We start from the raw sequence: 20,231 nt of genomic DNA on the forward strand, positions 1-20,231 counted from the left end.
GCATCTTTCACTTTTGCTGTTCTGAATTCAGTGTTTGTGAAACTATACTTGAAAATTTCCTCCTCTGATGATGTCTTCCAAAGTTAATGGTTGGTTGTGAGACCAAAACAGTGTCTTGTACAACATGCAAAAACTGAGGGAGCATGCTTACCCACTCTCTTTGTTCTTACATTGAAACTTCCAGCCGGTTTGCCTCACACTGTTGCAGGGGACCATTAGTGTATTTAGTTTTGCTCTCACCTAAGGTTGTGGAAATAAGCAGCTGTGTTACAGCAAGATAATGTAATATTAAGAGCAGGTTGTTCTGTCATAGCAATGGGTGCTATATCAAGAGAGAAGAAGAAAAGCTACATAGCGAGATTGTATGGGAGGGCACAAAAACATCATGCAGAATTTAACAGAAGGTATTATAAAGGGAGCCCCAGTGTGTAAGTGTTATGCTTTGTGTGTTGTAATTCTGCAGATTAATACTTTGTGTGTTATATCAGGTTGTTGTGGGCATGTAGTGGTGAAATTACAGATAATAAATTACTGCTCTTCCAGCTGAAGCTGTATAACCTTCTACTAATTTTAGCACCACAAAGAAATGCAGTTTAGTGGTTCTCTATGCTATGGAGTTCAGTGCAAATGTTTGAACCTTACTGTGGCCTAGGAAACCTGTCATTTTAAGAAGTATTTCATAGTTAACAAAGATCACCATTACACCACTATAATGATTTTGCACTGCTTTGCTCAGTGGAACAGTAGCCTATTTGTGGGAAAAAAAATGACCGAAAGACAACCTAAATCTTGTTGTGTAAAGAGGTGCTCAATATGACACAGATTAAGGGACAGAATCAACCCAATATATTCTCAATTTGAGAAACAGGAAAAAAGGCTGAAATACGAAGCTATTCCCACCAGAAATGTTGTAAATCTTACAACGTATATAAGCTTTCCTCTTCTACATACATCAAAGGCATAAAACTTGGGATATTAAAATATGTTTTTAATCTTGGTTTGATGAGCAAAACTTTCACTGTAATATTTATTATGAGAGGCTCTACTTGTGTTGCCTCTTCCCTTTGTTCTGTTTATATATGACTTCCTTTCTCCAAAAAACTGGGAAGTATCGCTTTCACAAAGCAGAAGGATATTGTAATGGTTTGTTCATTTAAGCTGAATCGTAGGCCCACGTGGCAGACACAAACTTTTCTTTTATTGTCCTGGGTCCCAGAGGAAGAGCAATGCTTTCTGATGGCTTCCCATGAATGCCTTTCATTTGTGGAGAAGTTTCAGTGGCTTATGCTGACTGTACAAAGATCAAACAGGCAGGAAAATTGTGGTTTTGAGAAACTCAGCCAAGATCTTTGTTATTTTCTCAAAAGTTTTTCTTCTCTAACCCTATTTTTAAGGACAGTATTAGGAAAATTAGCTGTAGTGGCTGATGGAAAGAAGCTTGTTCTGTCATTTTCTCTTAAAAATCTAAGTATTTTCTTAGTTATTAGAAAATTTGTAGGCATGTATACAGCAAATACTAACCATAATTGCAGTCTGTCTGTATTGCATTTGGAATCAATGGTATCCAAAATTAAGCTTAAAAAAAATGTTGTGGCTGCTTGGTCCTGCAATTTGGTCTATATTGGGACACTGTGCCTGCAGAGTTTTGCTGAAATCACCCAAGTTTTTTTTCCTGGGCGCGGAGATCTGTCAAACAGGTTTCATTATGTGATTTGACCTGTTGAAGTCTCTTTTGTTTCAAGAACAATTTTGTTTTCTCCACAGCTTTTCATAGCATTCTTCATAAAGAATTTCCTTTTTGCTTAGCTATTAGTAAACTGAAGTATTGGAAGGAGACATGCAGACCACAACATCTTTTAACCGCAGCGATGGTGTGTTTTGCCAGCAATACACAATTTTCATTGTGTTGCTCATATAAAGGCTCATGTTTGTCATACAAATTCTGTTTCTGTTGAAGGATTATTTTAATAAAACTTAAATGGCTTAAGCTTCCAAAGTAAAACACATAGCATCTTTAGGGGTCAGACATGGCTGAAACTTGAACAGCTGTACAACATGCATCCGAGATTGTTTTTAATTGTCTTCCCTTTCTCTTAACAGCAGTAATTCTTGTTTATATTGTCAAGAAGCTCTCCACTGAGCACAAGCACACCATACTTTAAGGTCGCATGCTTAACCCCACTGCAGGGTTACAATGTAAATGGGCCCCCTTTGTTTTCATTAATGTGTGAGGGGTGGGAGCAAGGCAAGGCTGCTCACAAGGCTGAAATAACTTATTGAAAAAGTGTCCGAAAGAAAGCATATTTTGTCTCCATACCACAGTTGTTTAGCATTACTCTTGTGCATCCAACCGACAGCCAGTTTGGCAATGGATTTTTTGTGTCATTTTGTTCTTTTGACCTGTGATACTTCTTTTTTTTTTTCTTTTTTTTCTGTTTTTTTTTTTTCTTTTTAAACTGTGCAAATGGATTCACCTCAAATAATGCAAAACGAAGAAGCTTTCCTCTCTCCTTTCCTGATAACGTAAAAGTAGTAAAAAAAGCTGGAACTGCTCTTTTCCACCCAAAACACTTTACATAGCAATCTACCAGTTGCTGTTTGTGTGTTGATGTAGAGGTTCAAAATTCAGACTTTCTAAAAATATCAAATAGTATGCTCCAAACTTTAATTAATTTAAAAATTAACGAAGTATAGTTTTTTTAAATAGTTTCAGGAGTTTTAAATCATGCATTTCTACATGTAGTCATTGATAAATGAAGGAAAAATACTGGTGAAATTTCATGAGATATTTTGACTTTGAGTCTCTAAATTGTCCCGAGTCCCAAGATTTTAGGCAATTCCAAACCCAGTGCTGATTGTAATCTGTGGCTGGCAGCTGTAGTTGTTTTTGTAGGCAAAAAAAAAAGTCATGCACTTAAGTAAGTGCTGCGCTGCATCAAAAATTGAGCCCTTTTGGGGGATATCCAGGTTGTTTGCCTTTTTTTTTTTAGTATCTAGTTATAATTTTGGACCATGAACATAATTTGGTTTGTGCCTGGGTTTGAGGTATATAGATTTGTGCCAGCACATGAAAAGAGTATATACACGTGGCTGTGATTCATTCCGTGTGATGAATTTGATCCCAAAAGGTTGTATGCAAGTTTCTCTGCGTGTACTGAATTTACCAGCACTGGGTGAACAAGGGAAGGCGAAAGTATTCTCTATAGAAGATGAAGCAATAGTACATACACTGTTCTGAATACGGCAAGTTGTAGCTTAGTGGGAATAGTACTTTGGTTTTCAAACTGTGTTGATCAATGTAGAAGATTGGATATTTGTTTGCCAGCTTGCAGCTGGTGACGAAAATAGGAAATTTCCTGAGGTGAAAATTCTTTCGTGTGATCTTAAATTCATAGTACTTGGTTGCTGTACCAAAATGTTGTGACAGCATGTTTTCACAAGTTATCATCAAAATACTATTTTTTTCTCTTGGTAACTGCCATGCTCTTAGGCTTTGGACAGAGAGATTTTGTCTTTGGTTTTAGTTTTCTTACAATTAATCTATAAACTTTCTGCTTTCTTTTTTGTAGGTATTACACATAGAGCAACTTACTATAGCTAGTGACCTCTTCAGTATTAGAATAACTGTTTTGACTGGTTATAGAATTTTGAATAGGGTGATCTCTGCCAACCTTGAAAGATTATCTGACACTCAATTTGATAGAGTAGCTCTGTGTATTAATAAACATTTAAGCAATGTTTTTGTGAAACAGAACAAATGGATATATAGCATTTAAGATGGTAAATAAGTAGTAAAACAAACGCCTTCCATCATGCAGTCTTCTTGACAGTTGTTGATGAATATGGAAAAATAATTTCACAGTGTTAAAAGGCAGTGCATATCCTAAATGAAAATGTATTAGCTTCCTTTTCCTAAATGAATATAAGATTATCCCTAAAAATTAATTTGATATGTTTAAAAAAATATTGCATTAAAATATCTTAAATAAAAATTTAAAAACAGGGAAGAAAAACCATACTACTACAAACTCCAAGATCCAGATGCTAAAGAGGGAGAACTTTTTTTTTTTGTTACATGACCTCTTTTCCTCTTTAAGAAGATATATATACCACATTAGTAGTTTGGATGATTGTTAACATAGACTATATCTCTTACGTGTGGACTCTGACCACTGTGAAGTGTGATTTGCCCTGTAGTATTGTGTTAGAGCAGGATGTAAAGTGGATAGTAACATTAAAAGGAGATTCAGAGCTCTAGAATAGTTCATCGTGATGTATCTTTAAGGGTAGAAGTTTTTGTACGAGAGAACATGGGTCAAACCCTCCTCCACAAATGCCTGTTTTTCATTTCTGCAGCAACCCAGGAGATGCAAAAGCTTTTTTGGGTAAGTGGAGAACATCATCATTGTGGCATGTACTCAGTGTGTATCTGTTAAGGATGCTTCACCAGTTTATGTTAATACATCGTTGACATTGCTTTAACTTTTACCAATGGACTAAGTGATCCTTCTCGAAGAGTGCAGAGGTGATTAGTCAGCCACCTTTGACCTCTCTCTGAAGTTGGACTTTGCAGCTGAACTTGAGAACCCGTATCTTATTTCACACGCCTTTAGAAGGAAATGCTAGTGACTGGTAAGGCAGGAGCTGCAAGTGTCATGGTACAATGTAACGGAATGCATTGTTGTGTCCCAGAGTAACAGTGTTTTCTGCTGTTTTGTCATAGTTTGTGAGCACATCATTCAAATGTCATATTTGTTAAACTGCTAGAATCTTCAGCACATTACTTTTGTTTCAGAGGGTGATTGACATGCATGTATTCACAGTGGTCTGTTGATCATGCTGTTTGTTTTCCGTTAGGCAAGTGAATCACATGGTGAAAGTTTCTTTTCCCTGATTGAATGCTGTGTCAGTAATGAAACTGCTCTATGTAATGATTTTTGATATAGTGAAGTTTTCAAATAGTTGGCCTTTTAAGCCTTAAATTCTTTCTCAAGTATTCATCTAAAAATACTGAATGTTCATGGAAAATGCGTATGACAAATTGTCAATATTTAGAACTCAATTAGATTCTAATTAAAAATATTTCTGAAAGTTTTTTTTTTTTTTTTTTTTAATGCACTAGTAAGTGACAGGGAGTACAGAGATACTTCCATGATCTTTCTTTGTGTTTACTTTTTAAGTGTTGGGTTAATTAGCTGATTATCTTCTTTTTAAAGATGAAAAATGAACCTTTGATTTTCTTTCTACTGAGGAGACAAACTAATTACTGAGAGTTTTATTGCTCCTTTCCTAAGTGTGGAAAAGCAAAAATCCTTCCTGAAAATCAAAATAAAGTGAAAACAAGCATATGGGATATCAGGTAATATTAATGGCAGAAAAGTGATACTTTGATAGTATGGACTATTAACACATTGTTATTTGTCATGCCTGTATGGCCATAACGTTAGGGATCTCTGATGACAGGAAAGCATGGGCAGAATCCAAACTAAATCCAGGAAGTGGAGCATATAGCATAGTCTCTTACTGGAACACAACTCCATCAAAATAGAATAATCATTAACTGGCTGTATTTTGCATTAATAGATTTATAAAGTGTAGGTTTTACAGATACTGCATTCAGAAGAACAGTAAATAGAAAGAAATGTTACTGAATTACTGGCATGATGGAGGTAGCCAACAAAGTGTCTTGAAAGAATGAGAACTGTGAAAGTGTCCTGCCCTCAGAAGGGGTGGAGGTCTGCCTGCAGGGACCATGAATTCGTGCTCTGTCTCGCTGATATCATCCTGCAATTGAACAGGGTGTGACAAAACCCATAAGTGCAGGTGTACAGTCTGTGTTGTACCCTGGTCTGTGTGTATTTGTATAAAGCATATGTGGTCATGCCCATATAAGATGAGGCAGAGTTTACTTTGGCTTTAATTTTCTTTAATTTACAAAAATGGACATGGAACTGTTGGAACAAGTCCAGAGGAGGCCACGAGGATGATCAGGGGACTGGAGCACCTCCTGTATGAAGATAAGCTGAGAAAGTTGGGGCTGTTCAGCCTGGAGAAGAGAAGGCTGCGTGGAGACCTCATAGCAGCCTTCCAGTATCTGAAGGGGGCCTATAGGGATGCTGGGGATGGACGCTTCATTAGGGACTGTAGTGACAGGACAAGGGGTAACAGGTTAAAACTTAAACAGGGGAAGTTTAGATTGGATATAAGAAGGAAATTCTTTCCTGTTAGGGTGGTGAGGCACTGGAATGGGTTGCCCAGGGAGGTTGTGAATGCTCCATCCCTGGTGGTGTTCAAGACCAGGTTGGAGGAGGCCTTGGGTGAGATGGTTGAGTGTGAGGTGTCCCTGCCCATGGCAGGGGGGTTTGGAACTTGATGATCTTAAGGTCCTTTCCAACCCTGACTATTCTAGGATTCTAAAAGGGTGTTGTTCTTTGAAAAAAAAATGTAGGTTTCTTTTGAGTCTGCAGGTTGGTAAGTTGACATATTAATTTGTTGATATGTATGTAGGTTGACATATTAGTGAAGCATTGCCTTATTTAGCATTGTAGAGGTACCTGGACTGTTGAATTAATTTTGCAATTATCTTTTGCCTTTAAGATGCATGTTGCCTAAATATATACATATATATACACATATATTCCCCTTTATCACTCATAATGGAAAATCAGTATTCATATACAGGTGGCATATATACATTAGATAGGATTATGTAGGTTTATGCTCTAATAAATCGAGATGACATGTGCAAAACTTTGTTCCTAAACATGCTTTGAATGAAATAGAATTAAAAATAAGTAGTTGCCTGCCCTCCCATGAGGAATCTATATTTACTGTAAGTACTATATCTAAATATTATAAAAGTCCCCCATTTTTTAAATTTGCTAGTATATTGCATTTGTTTATGCATTTTACACTGCACACCCTCAATGGCAGGTCATCACCATTTGCATAGGCTATGTGTGACATGCCTAGCACGTTTTTACATAAAAAATGTAGTTATGTACTATAAAGTGGAGGACAAGGCACTGATACCAGATTGCCTCGTTTTGAGTTGAGAAACAAGGATCATAGCTTAGAAAAAAAGTATGTTTCCAAATGCTGCTGTCATGTTCAGCATCTAGCAGTGAGTGGTAGCATCCTCCATGCTGCTTGATAATGTCATATTCCCCATACGTTACATACATATGGTATATCAGGTTCTGTTTTGGTTTTATTTCCTGTGCTCTTCCCAGGAGGGTTCTCTAAATTTTTTTTGTGTCCCTTTCACCATGCCAGCTAGTATTACTACTGCCCTTACATGATCCGGAATATTAAATCTTCGTAATGGTGGTCATGGTGTCATTAGAGGTAATGAAGCTGTTACTTGAACCAAATGTGACAAGAATTCACTTTTGAAACAACATAGTGAGAGTCCCATTCTCGTGGGGGTGTCCACAGACCTGGTGCATTTATTTAGTGCTGTGAGGATGATAAAGGGATGATTGAAACCCTCATGTCATTCAAAGATATGGTTCAGCTGTATGTGGTTGTCTTGCATATGTACTAAACTGCTATTCTGCTGTGGCATGTGCCTTGGACAAAGCATGCCCACAGGCACTTCTGGACATGTGGCTTGCTATTTCATTTCTTTGTGGCTTGCAGCTTCTTCATTCTGCAGTGTTTAACCCATTCTGTAACTTGGCATTCTGTGGTTTACATTATTTCAGTGACACTAATGATGTTGGGAATATGTCCCAAATTTTTGCACAAGCATATTTCCACCAGACATTCTTCTAGAAAGTGTTGTGACTAAGGCAGTAAGTGGCTAGAAGGCAAAAGGTAGTGGCTTCAAGGATGGGAGGAAAATATTGGGGTTCTAGGCTTTTCCATACTAAATAGGGATACTAAGATGTGCTGTTCAAGGAAATCAGTAATATGACAGGTAATTAAATATTAAAAGTTGCAAATAAAGATGCAGTAATGAATTCAGAATCTGCAGTGTTTTCCATGTTTCTTCACAGTTTGGGGGTGTTAAAAAATAGTTTTTCTTGTGACTAGTAATATTATGTTTAGTGATTCCACTTTGTATTTTGAGTGCTACAAGGACTGGGTGTCTAGTTTGTAGATTTTGGTCCAAGTTTGCATCTGTAAATTTTTTAAGAGGAGCTTGTATGTAGGTTATTGTATTAGGGCTTCAGTATAAACTGGATGAGTTAAAAGCAAAGCCTTGCTTGCATGTAGAATTATTTCATTATAATCAGTAAAATTACATGAGTATTTAATTCAAACTAGAGTTCATTTCAGTGTTTATGAGATGGTATGACCTCCTTCTGGCTTTGAAGCCCATCATTTTTTCCTCTCCTCCCTGCCCTCCCCCCCACGCCCTCCCCAATTGTTCATAGTAGCTGATGATATGCTAAGAAAACTAGCTGATACTCTAAGAAAGTTCCAGGGTACAGTTTGAGTTCTTTCAAGCATGTAAGATCATTTGTTGTGCAATTCTTCATTGCTTATTAGAACTGCACGTAACTGTAGATGCAGAAAATTCTGGCTGCTGGTTAAGGGAATGTGTGCAGGTTTTGCTTGGCGTGACTCAGTGTTGCAAAATGTAAGCTGTCCAGAGTGCGCATTAGTGAAGTGAGTCTTGTATTGCGTCTTAGCTCAACTGATTCCAACAATAGTAAATAATCACTGAAGCATGCACTGCTGTGCAGTCCTTCAGAACTTAAGTGTTGGGCGTAACTACTGTTTGCATGTGACCGAAATGGAAAAAGGGAGGTGTATACAAAGGAGTGAATTATAACAAAGAACACTTTCTGCTTCAATTCTTGTTCAGAAAACATATGTTCAGCCATGCAGGCAACAGTTGGGGTAAAGACACACTGTAGGTTTGGAAACAAAAGGCGTGTTCTTTTCTTGCATTCACAATGTTTTCAAACATATTCACTTGTTAGGGACTAGGCTGTCAGCTGGATCTTCTTGCAAGCGTGATTTCTTTTTCCTGACTTCTTTCAAAAGCTTTTTCCCTACAATGTTTTACACTTCATATAATCCACTATGCATGGTAGGCCTGCTACAGTCTTTGTGCTATTGACGATTCAGAGGTGGAGGGGCCATGCTCTGGGAGAATGTGGCTAAAGGGTAACCTTTCACTCACCCTTATATCTGAAGATGCTAAGCCACTCTTATTCCAAATATCTTGAGCAGTTTGGTTGCTCTTTCTTGATAAGATGGGTTATGCTTCACCTTTAGAACATTGGCAAACCAGTTAGTGCAGCACAAGTATTTTGGAAATGTAAATCTATTTTTTTTTTTTGACTTGTAACCAAGTATTGAAAATCTTTGAGACCTATCACAACTGCATTGAATCATCCCGAAAACAGATTATTTTCTTTTTCTCCCTGGAAATTTTGGCATGCCAGAGTAGCCAAAACCTACTTGATCATTATTTGCTTGGATTCCTTTTTCCTAAGTATATGGATCAAGACTCTAATATAAATACACTTATATAGGCATAAAGGTAATGGTTATTTCCAAAATAAGCTCTGTCTATGATTTATGACCTTTAAACTCACACAGATAGAAAATGTACTTCGTTAGCTCCACAGGTATAGTTAGGTGATACAGCTTTCTAGCATAGGTAAGACCTAAAGCTGCTTTGGAAAATTCTAAGTGATCTACTCCCTGTAGGTTTTTCTAGGTCGAACTTCTCATCTATCAAGTCAGGTATTCATCTTTTGTTGTCAGCAGTGAATATGTCAAAGAGAGGCAGGGCTCTCTACATTTTAATGAATGTAGACTTGTCTGTAGAGCTTAAGCATATGTCTAACTTTGAGCATTCTGCTCTAATTGGGTTATGTACTTGCTTAGTTTAGATGTGCACCATTGAATATAATGGCAGGGAGAATATATCCTCTGTGTGGCAATGATTTCACACCAGCAACTTTTACCCTAGAAAAATACAAAAATTTATGTGTCATTTATAAAACTCTCTATTCCTTTATATTTTACTTAAAGACAGCCATAAATATTTGTCTCAGACAAACTGTTTCAATGTTGGAAGAAGTCTGTCAATAACCAGAATGGTTGTGGAGTTTTATGCTGGGTTGTGGATTATTTGTGTATTCTGTTGGAGTATTAAAAAGTGTTAGCTGTATTCAGTAGCCTGGGAAATCAGCCCTGATGAATGTCCAATGACTAGGATTTCCCACATAAGGCCCTTCAGACCAGGAGGATCATTTAGACAAGTAGAAAATCCTCAGACAAGAAAACTCCATGTAAATATTTTCTAATGGAAGGTGGCAGCAAATACATCCTTGCCAACATATGTCAAAGCTGCCAGAAGATCTGTGCAGATGGGGATTAACTTTTTAGCGCTGTCATCTTAAGAGCCTTGACAGGGAAACATTATTTAAATGTTTTTCTTTGACTGCATATGACTGAAAAGATGTTAATGGTAGATAAAACTGATATAAAGCAGTTAAGGATACTGACATATATTCCAAGTCTGCACCTCTTACTTTATGGTGAATGCTCTGTCAGACATCCTTGAGAATACCACAGCATTAAAATAAATTGACCTTCCTTCTCAAATGAAATTTGATGATTTGTCTCCAGTCTGATAAAAGAAAGCACATACTAGTATATTGCTTCTTTTCAGGAATTTTTTATTTTGCTTTATAAGCTCTTTAAAAGTAAATTATGTTTTAGATGTTGCAGTGACTTCTCTGACTTTCAGGAATAAAACAGTTAATAATAATTTCTTTCCTTTCAGATCCCATGAGCCTACGTTCATTGTACAGTTTACATATAAAAGCTAGTAAGAGTAGAATGTACTGAACCTTAAACAAATCTATTAGGATCACTATGGCAAGAAACTGGGAAAATGGCAGGAAAAATGAACAATGATTTTTGTAAACCCTCCAAAGGTCAGAAAAAGGCTTTCAGTAAGTATGCAGAGGCTAGAAATCAAATCCCATTTCCTATCATAAGAAACCAGTTGTTTTAGCAGCAGTGGTTAATGTACTGTATGTGAAAGATTTAAGACTAGTTGGAAAGCTTTGCTTCTGTTTTATTAGGCTGCTATTGAAAAGCCAACAGCATAACTTCAACTAGGTGCTTTGAGATTTCTTAATGGGCTGTCAAGGGCAAGACATCAGGTCTGTGCTATACTAGCTCTTTCCTGTACATTAAAACAACAGGGGCCAAATGATCATATACAGAAGTATGAATTACTTGATGCTTTCTCTGTTCCATATGGTCAGCCATGTCTTTGGCAATTAATCATGTACAGAATCAGTTGAGTGCTCTCTGAAGCACTGAAGTCAACATATAGTTGTACCTGTGCCAGTGGGGGCAGTGGGGGTTGTGAACGTAAAATAGCAGGATGAAGAGCTGCTGGCGCCGGAGCCAGAGCAGCTGGCTTCTATAAACAACACTTTCTTCCTCTTTGCCTCTCCGTTTTTTTTTTTTTTTTTTTTTTTTTAGATTTCTTTGACAAACATGAGCCATTTTTCAATATCATCCGAAACATGAGGGTTGCTGAGTGAAACTGTGATACCTGGCATAGTGGATTAATAAACAAAAAGCGGAGAATTGGGTTTAATGTGCCCAGATTACTGGGTGATAACTTAAACCATGCTGGCTGCTTCCATCTTATCAATGAAAATGTGTGCATTTGCTCATATTTTAAGTAAAAATTTTGAAAGTAAAGAAGAAATGAGCAGTGGTTTGTAAGCAATTACTAGCTTTTTTATTGCACAAGTTATGACATGTTAAATTAATATGGCTTAATAGATTGCAGGTTCTTTTTTTTTCTGTCTAAAAGGCACAGTGTTCTAGTTCTGCAGAATTCCATCAAGATACTTTTTGTACTAAAAGTAAAGTAAAGCACAAAAATAACAAGACACTGAACGACATTTAAAATTTTAGCCCTGCTTACTGATTTTACACTTTATATTTTTCCTTTCTATATTAGTTATTGATTATTCAGAACTGACTGCTGCATTAAAGTAGAAGTGGTTAGTAGAGATTCAGAAGCTTATCCTATTTAAACTGGTGGTGAGTAGATTAAATTTTAACTCACAGTGGGAAATCTGATTTGTTGACCCAATAAAGTGGGACCAAGAGACAAACTGTCCCAAGTGCCACTTTAGTTCAGACTGAAGGCTAATTTGTCTGACAGAATACAAGGCTTCATGTCTCCAGCTATACAGTGTTTCTAACCTTAAGTCTGGCTCCTTGAGAGGTCTGTATTGAAGGAAGGAAAATCTAGTTTTCAAAGACTAAAAATTTACCAGTGTGGGTTTTGGAGTGTTCAGAGGTTGATTTTTTTTTTTTTCTTTTGTTTTGCTTCTTTGAAAGCATGTTGTGGTATTCACCCAGAATACATGCAGTTAAGCAGGGTAGTGACCTATAGATGTTGAAACATAGTTTCTTCTGCTGTGTATCTGGGAAAAAACAATTTGATTGTAATCTTGTTACAATACGTAGGTTTGTTTTGTTAAGACTCATAAAATGGATCTTGAGTGTGTATCCCAGGTGCATAGTAAGACTTGGTTATAATTGAGTTTCTACTCAGCTTTTTGTCACTTGATGTATTTTATCAGCGGGAATGAGAAGAATATGATACTGGTCTCTTAAAATCTTATTTTAGTACCTTTCTCCCTTAGAAAAGTGAAGATACTCTCGTGGCTGTTGCCTGGTACATCAGTAAAGCACTAGATCTAATTCTGCCCCTGGTCCGGGACAAAGGTGAAGGGTATAATTTCCTAAATACTGTTTTTTAAGCAGAAGGCTGGATTGTCAACTACTCTCTCTATATTTGTATATATTTGTGTGTGTGTATATATAATATATGTATATGTGCGTATATAGCTTTGGGCTTTTTTGAGAGGTGGGCTGTGTATTTGTTTTTAAGACTACGCCACTTGGGACTTAGAAGAAAATGCCGTTAATACATTAACAGATATGTAAGGAGAATTGGGAAAGATTTGCTGAAAATATTAACATTACTACACTGAAGAGGCTTGCTGGCCATTGGGGCAAGAAGTTGCTTCCCTAAAGTGATAAGCAGTTTGCATAATCTCATTGCTTAGGTTGTCCAGGATATGTTTTTGCCAGCTCAGGAAGCAGAAGAAAGAAAGTTTCAGCAATTTGTAAACATTACACCCTCAAGAATCTCTGTGAACACAAGGATGAGATAAGACAGTCTGTAGAGCTAGTTACACTGTTTATTTGTTCTACTGTCCTGCAGTCCCAAGTGTGCTGAAAAACACTGGGTCGGTGTTGAGTCCAGTTCAGAATCTGAAAGCTTCACTCAGCGCTGAGCAAAGGGGGCCTCTGCAGACAATTATCTGTCATTAGAAAACATTAAAAGAATTGAGACACAAGATCAGATTTTCTTTGATGGGATGTGCAACTACAGTGATGTTCAAAAGAGGTCATTTCTGCCCTTTAGAGCAGGGGTGGTATTGGCTGGGTTTCTGATGGGTTTTTATCAGTGTTGATGTGAGGAAATGGCTTTCCCAGCTGATAACATCTTTGACCGAGTTTCTTGAACCCTTGACCTTTATCAGCCAAGGTATATATTGAATCCTTTTGTTAAAAATAAATCCCACAACAAGTTACGTGGAAAATAAAACTTTGGAAGAAACATTTTTTATAATATTATTTTATCCCAAATTCTGCTTTATCTGTTACAATTTAGGATTTTTATTGAGATGAGAAGAATAGCACTTTATTAAGAAATGCCTCTATAAAAGCTACATATCGAAGCCTGCACTCACATTCTGGGTAACCTTATGGCCCTCAGCACTCTTAGAAAACAAGTAAATCAGTTAAATTGCTCTGTGGTGGTGTTGTATGTTGCTTAATAGTACATCACAACATAGATGAAAGGTGTTAACAGAAGGCTGGAGCAATATAGTTGTTCTCTCAGTAAAAAATAAATTATGTTCAGTTTCCAGAATTGTGATGTTTTTGTAGGTGGAGGGGACTTTAGGTAGTAGAACTCCATACCAAAGTTGCAATTTGGCCAAGCCATCAGAATTCGTACAAAAGTGTTATGTGACTGTGAATACTTAGAGAAGTGGTCACCCGTATTCTCTGATTGATAATACTCTAATCACATCATAATTTCATCAAATTTTAACTGAAAACTGTTTAGGAATTATCAGTTCTCCATGATCTACACTCTGGGAATCACTTATTTTGACAATCTTGATGTTTGTGGCCTGCAAGTAACTACTTTCAGCTTTGTGAGGCAGAGCATCATTAAACTTAGTGCTTTTAAGCAGACTTGGAGAAAAGCAGACTTATAAACCATCAGCAGTGGATTTCCCTATCCCATCCAAGAATTCTGAGAGGGAAATCTTGTTGTGCTGTAACCTAGCGGTATGGCTACAGTCTGTTCATCTTATAATAGAGAGACAAGCTTTATTTATAGTGCTGTGTCAAGTATTGCACATGGTAAATATAAGAGTTAAGGCCCTAATAGGTATATTTATTCTGAATGACAAGGAGTATTAATTTACATCAGTGAAATAAAGTACATCTCTTCATCTCATATAAGCGTGGTCTTATTTGCTGAAGTCCTCTATCAAATCCTGCTTTAAACTGTGCAGCTGCTAGAAGTGAGTGCTGGAAGTGAGAGTGGAGTCAGGATTGTTGGCGGATATTAGAGCTTGTGGAAAAGATGATGTAGGTCAGCGCAAGGGAAATCCATGTCAGAGAATCCTTATCTGAAAATGCTCTCTGGCTTTTGTTTTGCTTTGTAATGTCAAAACAGGGTCAAGAATGTGATCTGTAAAGACAGAGTTTTGAACATTTTCGGTTTTTTACAAGAAAATGTTCTTTTTGATATGCAAGTCTCATTTGACAGGGTAATGTGTTTTGGTAGGCCAACTGATAGAGCTGGGAATCAGGGAAGAAGATGCTTTTTTGCTCTTTATCATCTGATGCTGGTGTAATAATATTATTTTCTGTCTCTGTAACCCCTGTCATGCTTGTCTCTTGGAACCACCATGGCAGGGGCAATGTTACCAGTGCTATACATAGTTTAAGAAGCATATAATCTGCATAATATTGTTTCTTATGGGGAAAAAAACACCCAGCCAGTCAGGCCAAGGATAGATCTTCCTGTTTTCACAAGCTGAAGATAACAATCCTTTCTCTGACAGAATTCCCAGAAAAATCTTAGTGGGTGTATTTTTGGGCAGCGCAGAATATGATGTGGATGTGATGTTGAGGAGAAGGCAGTATGCCATGTCTTTGTTATGTTGTTCTCACAGGAGAGGCCATGCTGGGAGCAGGAATTGCAGCTTTTGGTGATGTCTGAGTTGTGTTTTCACTTCTACAACTACTCAGGTTATAAGCTTCTCTTTTTTTTTTTTTTGCCTCTTTCTCTGTGAAGACAAAAAAAAAAAGACATGCAAGCATTCTGTCCATTCAGTCATCCTTCCCAAAAGCCTTTAGACACTTTCATATGTTTGCAGAACATGAGACTGAAGGTGAGAATAGCAGCAATAATTGACTATCAGTGGCTGGTTAAGGCAAGAAAGGCAAATATAGTATCTTCACTGAAGGAAAACACTGCAGCATTGACAGTAGATCTCTGTTGTGGTCGGACTGCTGCACATCAAGTCAGCCCATGTGTACTTGTTGACATACGTGTTAGTAATCAGGATGTGCTGTTTCTTTCCCAAGCTGGAAGACCTGGGGAAGCGTAGGGGAAGAACTGGTGAGCGAGTTGCTAGTTACAGGCAAAGATAGAGTGAGGGAGTTGGTTTGCTGGGTGGATGAAGGATGACAAGTTCTTGCAGTTCCGTTACATCATTGTTAACTGTTAACACAACATTTGGGAAGTCCAGGCAGACATTCCATTATCCTGCTCCACAGATGACTTATCCATTCTGTGTGTGTATATATGCATTTTAGTAATTTATAATTTATTCTATAAATGAAAAAACAGGTTCTTACTACTTGTTTACTTGAAATGTTTAGTGATAAAGAGAACATGAGGAAATCACCAGAAATTCCTCTCAGAAGACACATTACAAACAGATTATTTTCTTCTTTAGAAGGATCAAATGGGAGGGGGCAAGTCCTCAAATGAATGCTCTATTGAGGGAAACATTTCTTGATATAATTTGATACAAGGAAGTGTTTAGAAAGGAAAATAATTATCTCAAGAAAATGAGTGGTAGAATGCACAATGTCTTGTTATGTTACTTAAGGCGATGAGATTTTAAGGTTTACCTTATATGCCATGTATATTGATTAAATACCAAATATATGGTGGCCATTTCTAACCATCATTTACTGTATTGATCTGTCAGCAGTGGAACAGTAATTAAAAAAGCTATTGATTTACTGTCCTAATTTTCTTATGGGCTTTTTATTAATTTTACACATTGTTTCTTATTTCTAGGTTATAATTTTTATGTGTTTTTTCCCTTTAAGACAAGCCTGGTCCTCTCTGAATTTCGAAAAGAGGAACAAATTGAGGAACAAAGGAATAAAACGATCAGGTGTTTCTTGCTAGTTCTTACAGAGCGACAAAGGCTGCGTAAGGAATGGACAGCAAGGTGAGAAATCTTTGAAAAATGGTACGATAATTAAAATTGAAAACAAGTATATAAAATCCACTCTTATAAATCCCCTTTATAAGAGTGGGGGCAAGTTGATGTTTAAAAGAAAAATGTAAATTTTTACTGCTCAAATAATATTTTTACTTGAATGGAATAGTCAATGTTTTTGCTTCTGATTTCAGAGTTACTTGATGGGGTAGAATGTTCCCCTACTCTGCGTATAGAGTGCAGTCTACTGGTAATAGCTTGATACTGATATTGGAGGATTGGTATCACCCTAGACGTTTCCTCTTATTGCTTACAACATGAGCAGCACTCTTTGCTGGCATGCCATGCTAATAGCTACTCTTCTTACCTGCTTTCTTCACAATCCTCACATTTTCTGTTCCTATCCAACCAGTGTTAACTGGGTTGTGTTGGGCAAGACTGGCATAAATTCCTAGACTTTGTGTCATATAACTGTTTTATTATACTGGACTTCTTAAATTGAACTCATTGCCATGGTAAATCAGATGGTGGTGTTAACAATTTGAAAAAGTTGTTGAAGTTTTCATTTGAAAAAGTTTGTTACTGGAGTGTAGTCAGATGAATGCATTTCAGAAACTACAGATACATCATATGTGTAATTCATTCAGAAGTACATGAATTTGAAAAGGAGAATTTCCACCATTTGCCACTTTGTGTCCTTCTTTTTAGCTGCTACGAGTTGATTTCACCTTTTTTCACGTTTCTAAAAGCTATATATTTATAATCATTAAGTAATCTTTTTTCTTGTGATACATAAAATTTGTAACAGTCTGAAATATTTCTACCAAATTTACAATTTTCCTTTAAAATGAGATGTCCTGTGCTTACAATTCAACAGTTTTTTATCAAAAGTATCTTTAATAGATTATGTTAATAAAAATTAGTAGTTCATTGGCATGATATTTTTTCACCTGCACTAAAGGTTCCAGTTGAGGGAGTTCTCCTGTGTTTTGTTAGTGTATAATACTGGAAAATTCCTCAAAGTTCTGCAAGATTGAGTTTGAAAAGTTAATTGTCGATATGGGATCTGACAGTTGAGTGGCTTTGCTGTTCCCAGTAATTACAGTGAATGGACTTGAAACAGTTTAGAAGCTTTAGATAAAAATTCAATATTATTACATAGTACCAATTATTATACATATTAGAGGTTGTGTTTTGTAAGTTTGCGTTCTTGTGAGTATGGAATCTTTCTTTGCATACTAATCAGTTAAGATCTCAGAATAGAAAAGAGTTTAGTAAGGTGGGTCTACAATATTGTTGGTATTATCATGTGGCTTTTGTTTGTTCCTTTTTGAGGAATTTAAGAGATTTTTGTGGGGCATTTTTGCCTTCTGTCACCATGCCTACTAAATAATGCAAATGGCTCGGCTACACTGGAAACAGGGAAAATCGTGTAAGGCTTTGCTGTGGGCCACATATGTCTTTGTTGTGAATGTGAATAGAAAGCTTCCTAGAGATAAGAAAAGGCTAAACAATTCTAATGAGTGGAATATCCTTTTAGTGTTTGTTTAGTTCAACAGTAATTTCCCAATATACAAAGTCATCAGGAATTGTGGCAATCTGGACTCATTTAAAAGCAATGAGTGTTATGGTGGTTCTGGCCACTGCTTGCTCCTCACAATGTAATCGGAGGCTGGTGTTGTATACAGTCTAGTCTTTGACAGAGAAATGCTGAAGTTCTTGTTGGGGGTGGGGAGAGGTACAACAGATGAAGTGCAGGCCTTCTTAAAACTAAACACCTGAAATAAAATTTCAAGAGCGTTCTGCCTTGAACGTTCTGAAAGAAAGTGTCCTTTGAGTATTAAATATCCATAATCCTTTTCTTTCCATTTGATGTTTCCCATTCCAGTGACCTATCTGAGAATCTCATCCATATGATGTGCATAAACAGACTGTTACCATACACCTCACTTTACCTCATCAAAGCTCCAGCTAGATGTCTGGAATGAAGCACTGACTGTGGTAGCCATCGGGCATACGGTGGTGAAAGTTATAAAATGTCTGCTGTGGTACTAGCAGGGCTGCCCATGTTTTAGAGATCAGTCTATTGTGTACTTTGGAATTACATGAAAAAAATGTGCTTGGACAGGAAATAATTAGCACTTGTCAAAGGGCAGGCAATAGGTTACAGTATTTTACTTTCAATGGGCTATCAGGGGATCAGCTAGATTAGATAATAGATTTTTTTTTCCTCAGGAAGTTAAATACAGATGACTCTAATTACTTTACATTGTGCATTAGAGAGCACATTATGAATAGTACAACTTCAAGAAATTTAGGTCAATGAAGGGAGGGCAGCTGACAAAAACTTTACAGTACTCTTGGTCTTTGCAGAGTTATGTAAGCATTCTGTTCCTCCATGGGTTTTATTTGCTTCATTGACACCTTACATAAAAAAAAAAATGTGTGCTGGGAACTGTTACAAAATGAATGATTAAACTTTTAGAAAGATACCCTTTCTCAAGGAAAGGCATATGACCTGTTTCGGTATGTGTCTACTTGGCTATAGTATGTCCTTGTATCATTTGCTTTAAGCTTTACCACTAGCTCTGCATATCAATAAACTGAAATTACTCTTTCAGTTTTTATTCCAGCTCTGTAGTCTGAAACACATGATAGTGCACTTAGTGTTATGGCTCAAAATTTCATATGCTTTTGACTGTCATCAGTATTTTAAGTATCAGAGCAGCTCTTGTATGTGTTCAAGTTGTTCTGTTGTTGAGTGGTAGTGATCCAAAATACTGCTCAGGTAGGACTCAGTGAATGTCTTCTAAGTGTTAACAGAAATGGTCCAGAATCTCTGAAGCCCCAGATTTGTTTATACTGTACGATAGTGCCTGATGGACAGGTTATTATAGCTGTTAAAGAGCTGCTCTAGCCCTTTGAACTGACCCCTTATTGACCTCTGCTTATAGAAGGTCACTGTTCAGCTTATGAAGTAAGGGGAACCTTAGATTCTACTGTAACAAATAGAGGGTAAAGGGAACAGCTGTGAATTTTGGATGAACCATGCAAACCTATATAGACTTTTTAGGGTCACTGTATGATAATGAAAATTGTTACCAAATTATATGGAAATTTAACAGCAATAGTGGGAAAGAGAGGGTGGAGTCTAATGCATTGGATTTGATAAATGAAGTGTGAAGTTACCCATCTGGCTCTAGACAGCCCCCTTTTCTCTACAAAAGGGAAACATTTAAAAATAACCATGGTACATCTAGAATCAATGACCCATACAGAGAGCTGGAATAGATCAAGATTTAATGGTGGCTGTGGAAGAAATTATCATTTGAAAAGTGAAACAAAGGATGAAAAGGTACAGTTCAATATCTGCACCTGATTAATTTTCAAAAAGGCCTTAATATTTTTATCCCATTGATGATACTATTAACTTTTTTAATTTTACTTTTTAAAACTGGAACCAGAAAAAATGTTGTATCAGAAAGGAAGAGTTTGGCCAAAGAGTGCCTGAATTTAAAGAGGGAACGTTGCACTTTTCCTGATCAGTAAATGCCCAGGAGAACAGGACTGTCATTCAATTTCTCCTTATAGAACTTGTATCATGTTATAGTTGTATTGTATTTAATATTTGCACTTAATTGCTAATAGTTTCTTGCCATGTTTTTCATATAAATA

At 36.8% G+C, this 20,231-nt stretch overlaps 1 protein-coding gene across 5 annotated transcripts in view; it reads left to right on the forward strand.

Annotated features, from left to right (window-relative positions):
* FTO (FTO alpha-ketoglutarate dependent dioxygenase) overlaps nucleotides 1-20,231 on the forward strand; it is a 243,306-nt gene that overhangs the window by 96,390 nt on the left and 126,685 nt on the right. For 3 of the 5 annotated variants that reach the window (XM_062609124.1, XM_062609127.1, XM_062609126.1), the window contains one exon: nucleotides 16,441-16,565. The exons of 1 other annotated variant lie outside the window; for it this stretch is intronic. In XM_062609124.1, the coding sequence (XP_062465108.1) occupies nucleotides 16,441-16,565 (125 nt within the window). Of the gene's footprint in view, nucleotides 1-16,440; nucleotides 16,566-18,444; nucleotides 19,177-20,231 lie in introns of those variants that run through there. One more of the 5 variants, XM_062609125.1, reaches the window with a different exon arrangement.

This window comes from Pezoporus occidentalis, unplaced genomic scaffold (genome assembly GCF_034315485.1).
Source record: "Pezoporus occidentalis ecotype Australia unplaced genomic scaffold, CSIRO_AGI_Poc_V1 ctg135, whole genome shotgun sequence".
NCBI lineage: Eukaryota > Metazoa > Chordata > Aves > Psittaciformes > Psittacidae > Pezoporus > Pezoporus occidentalis.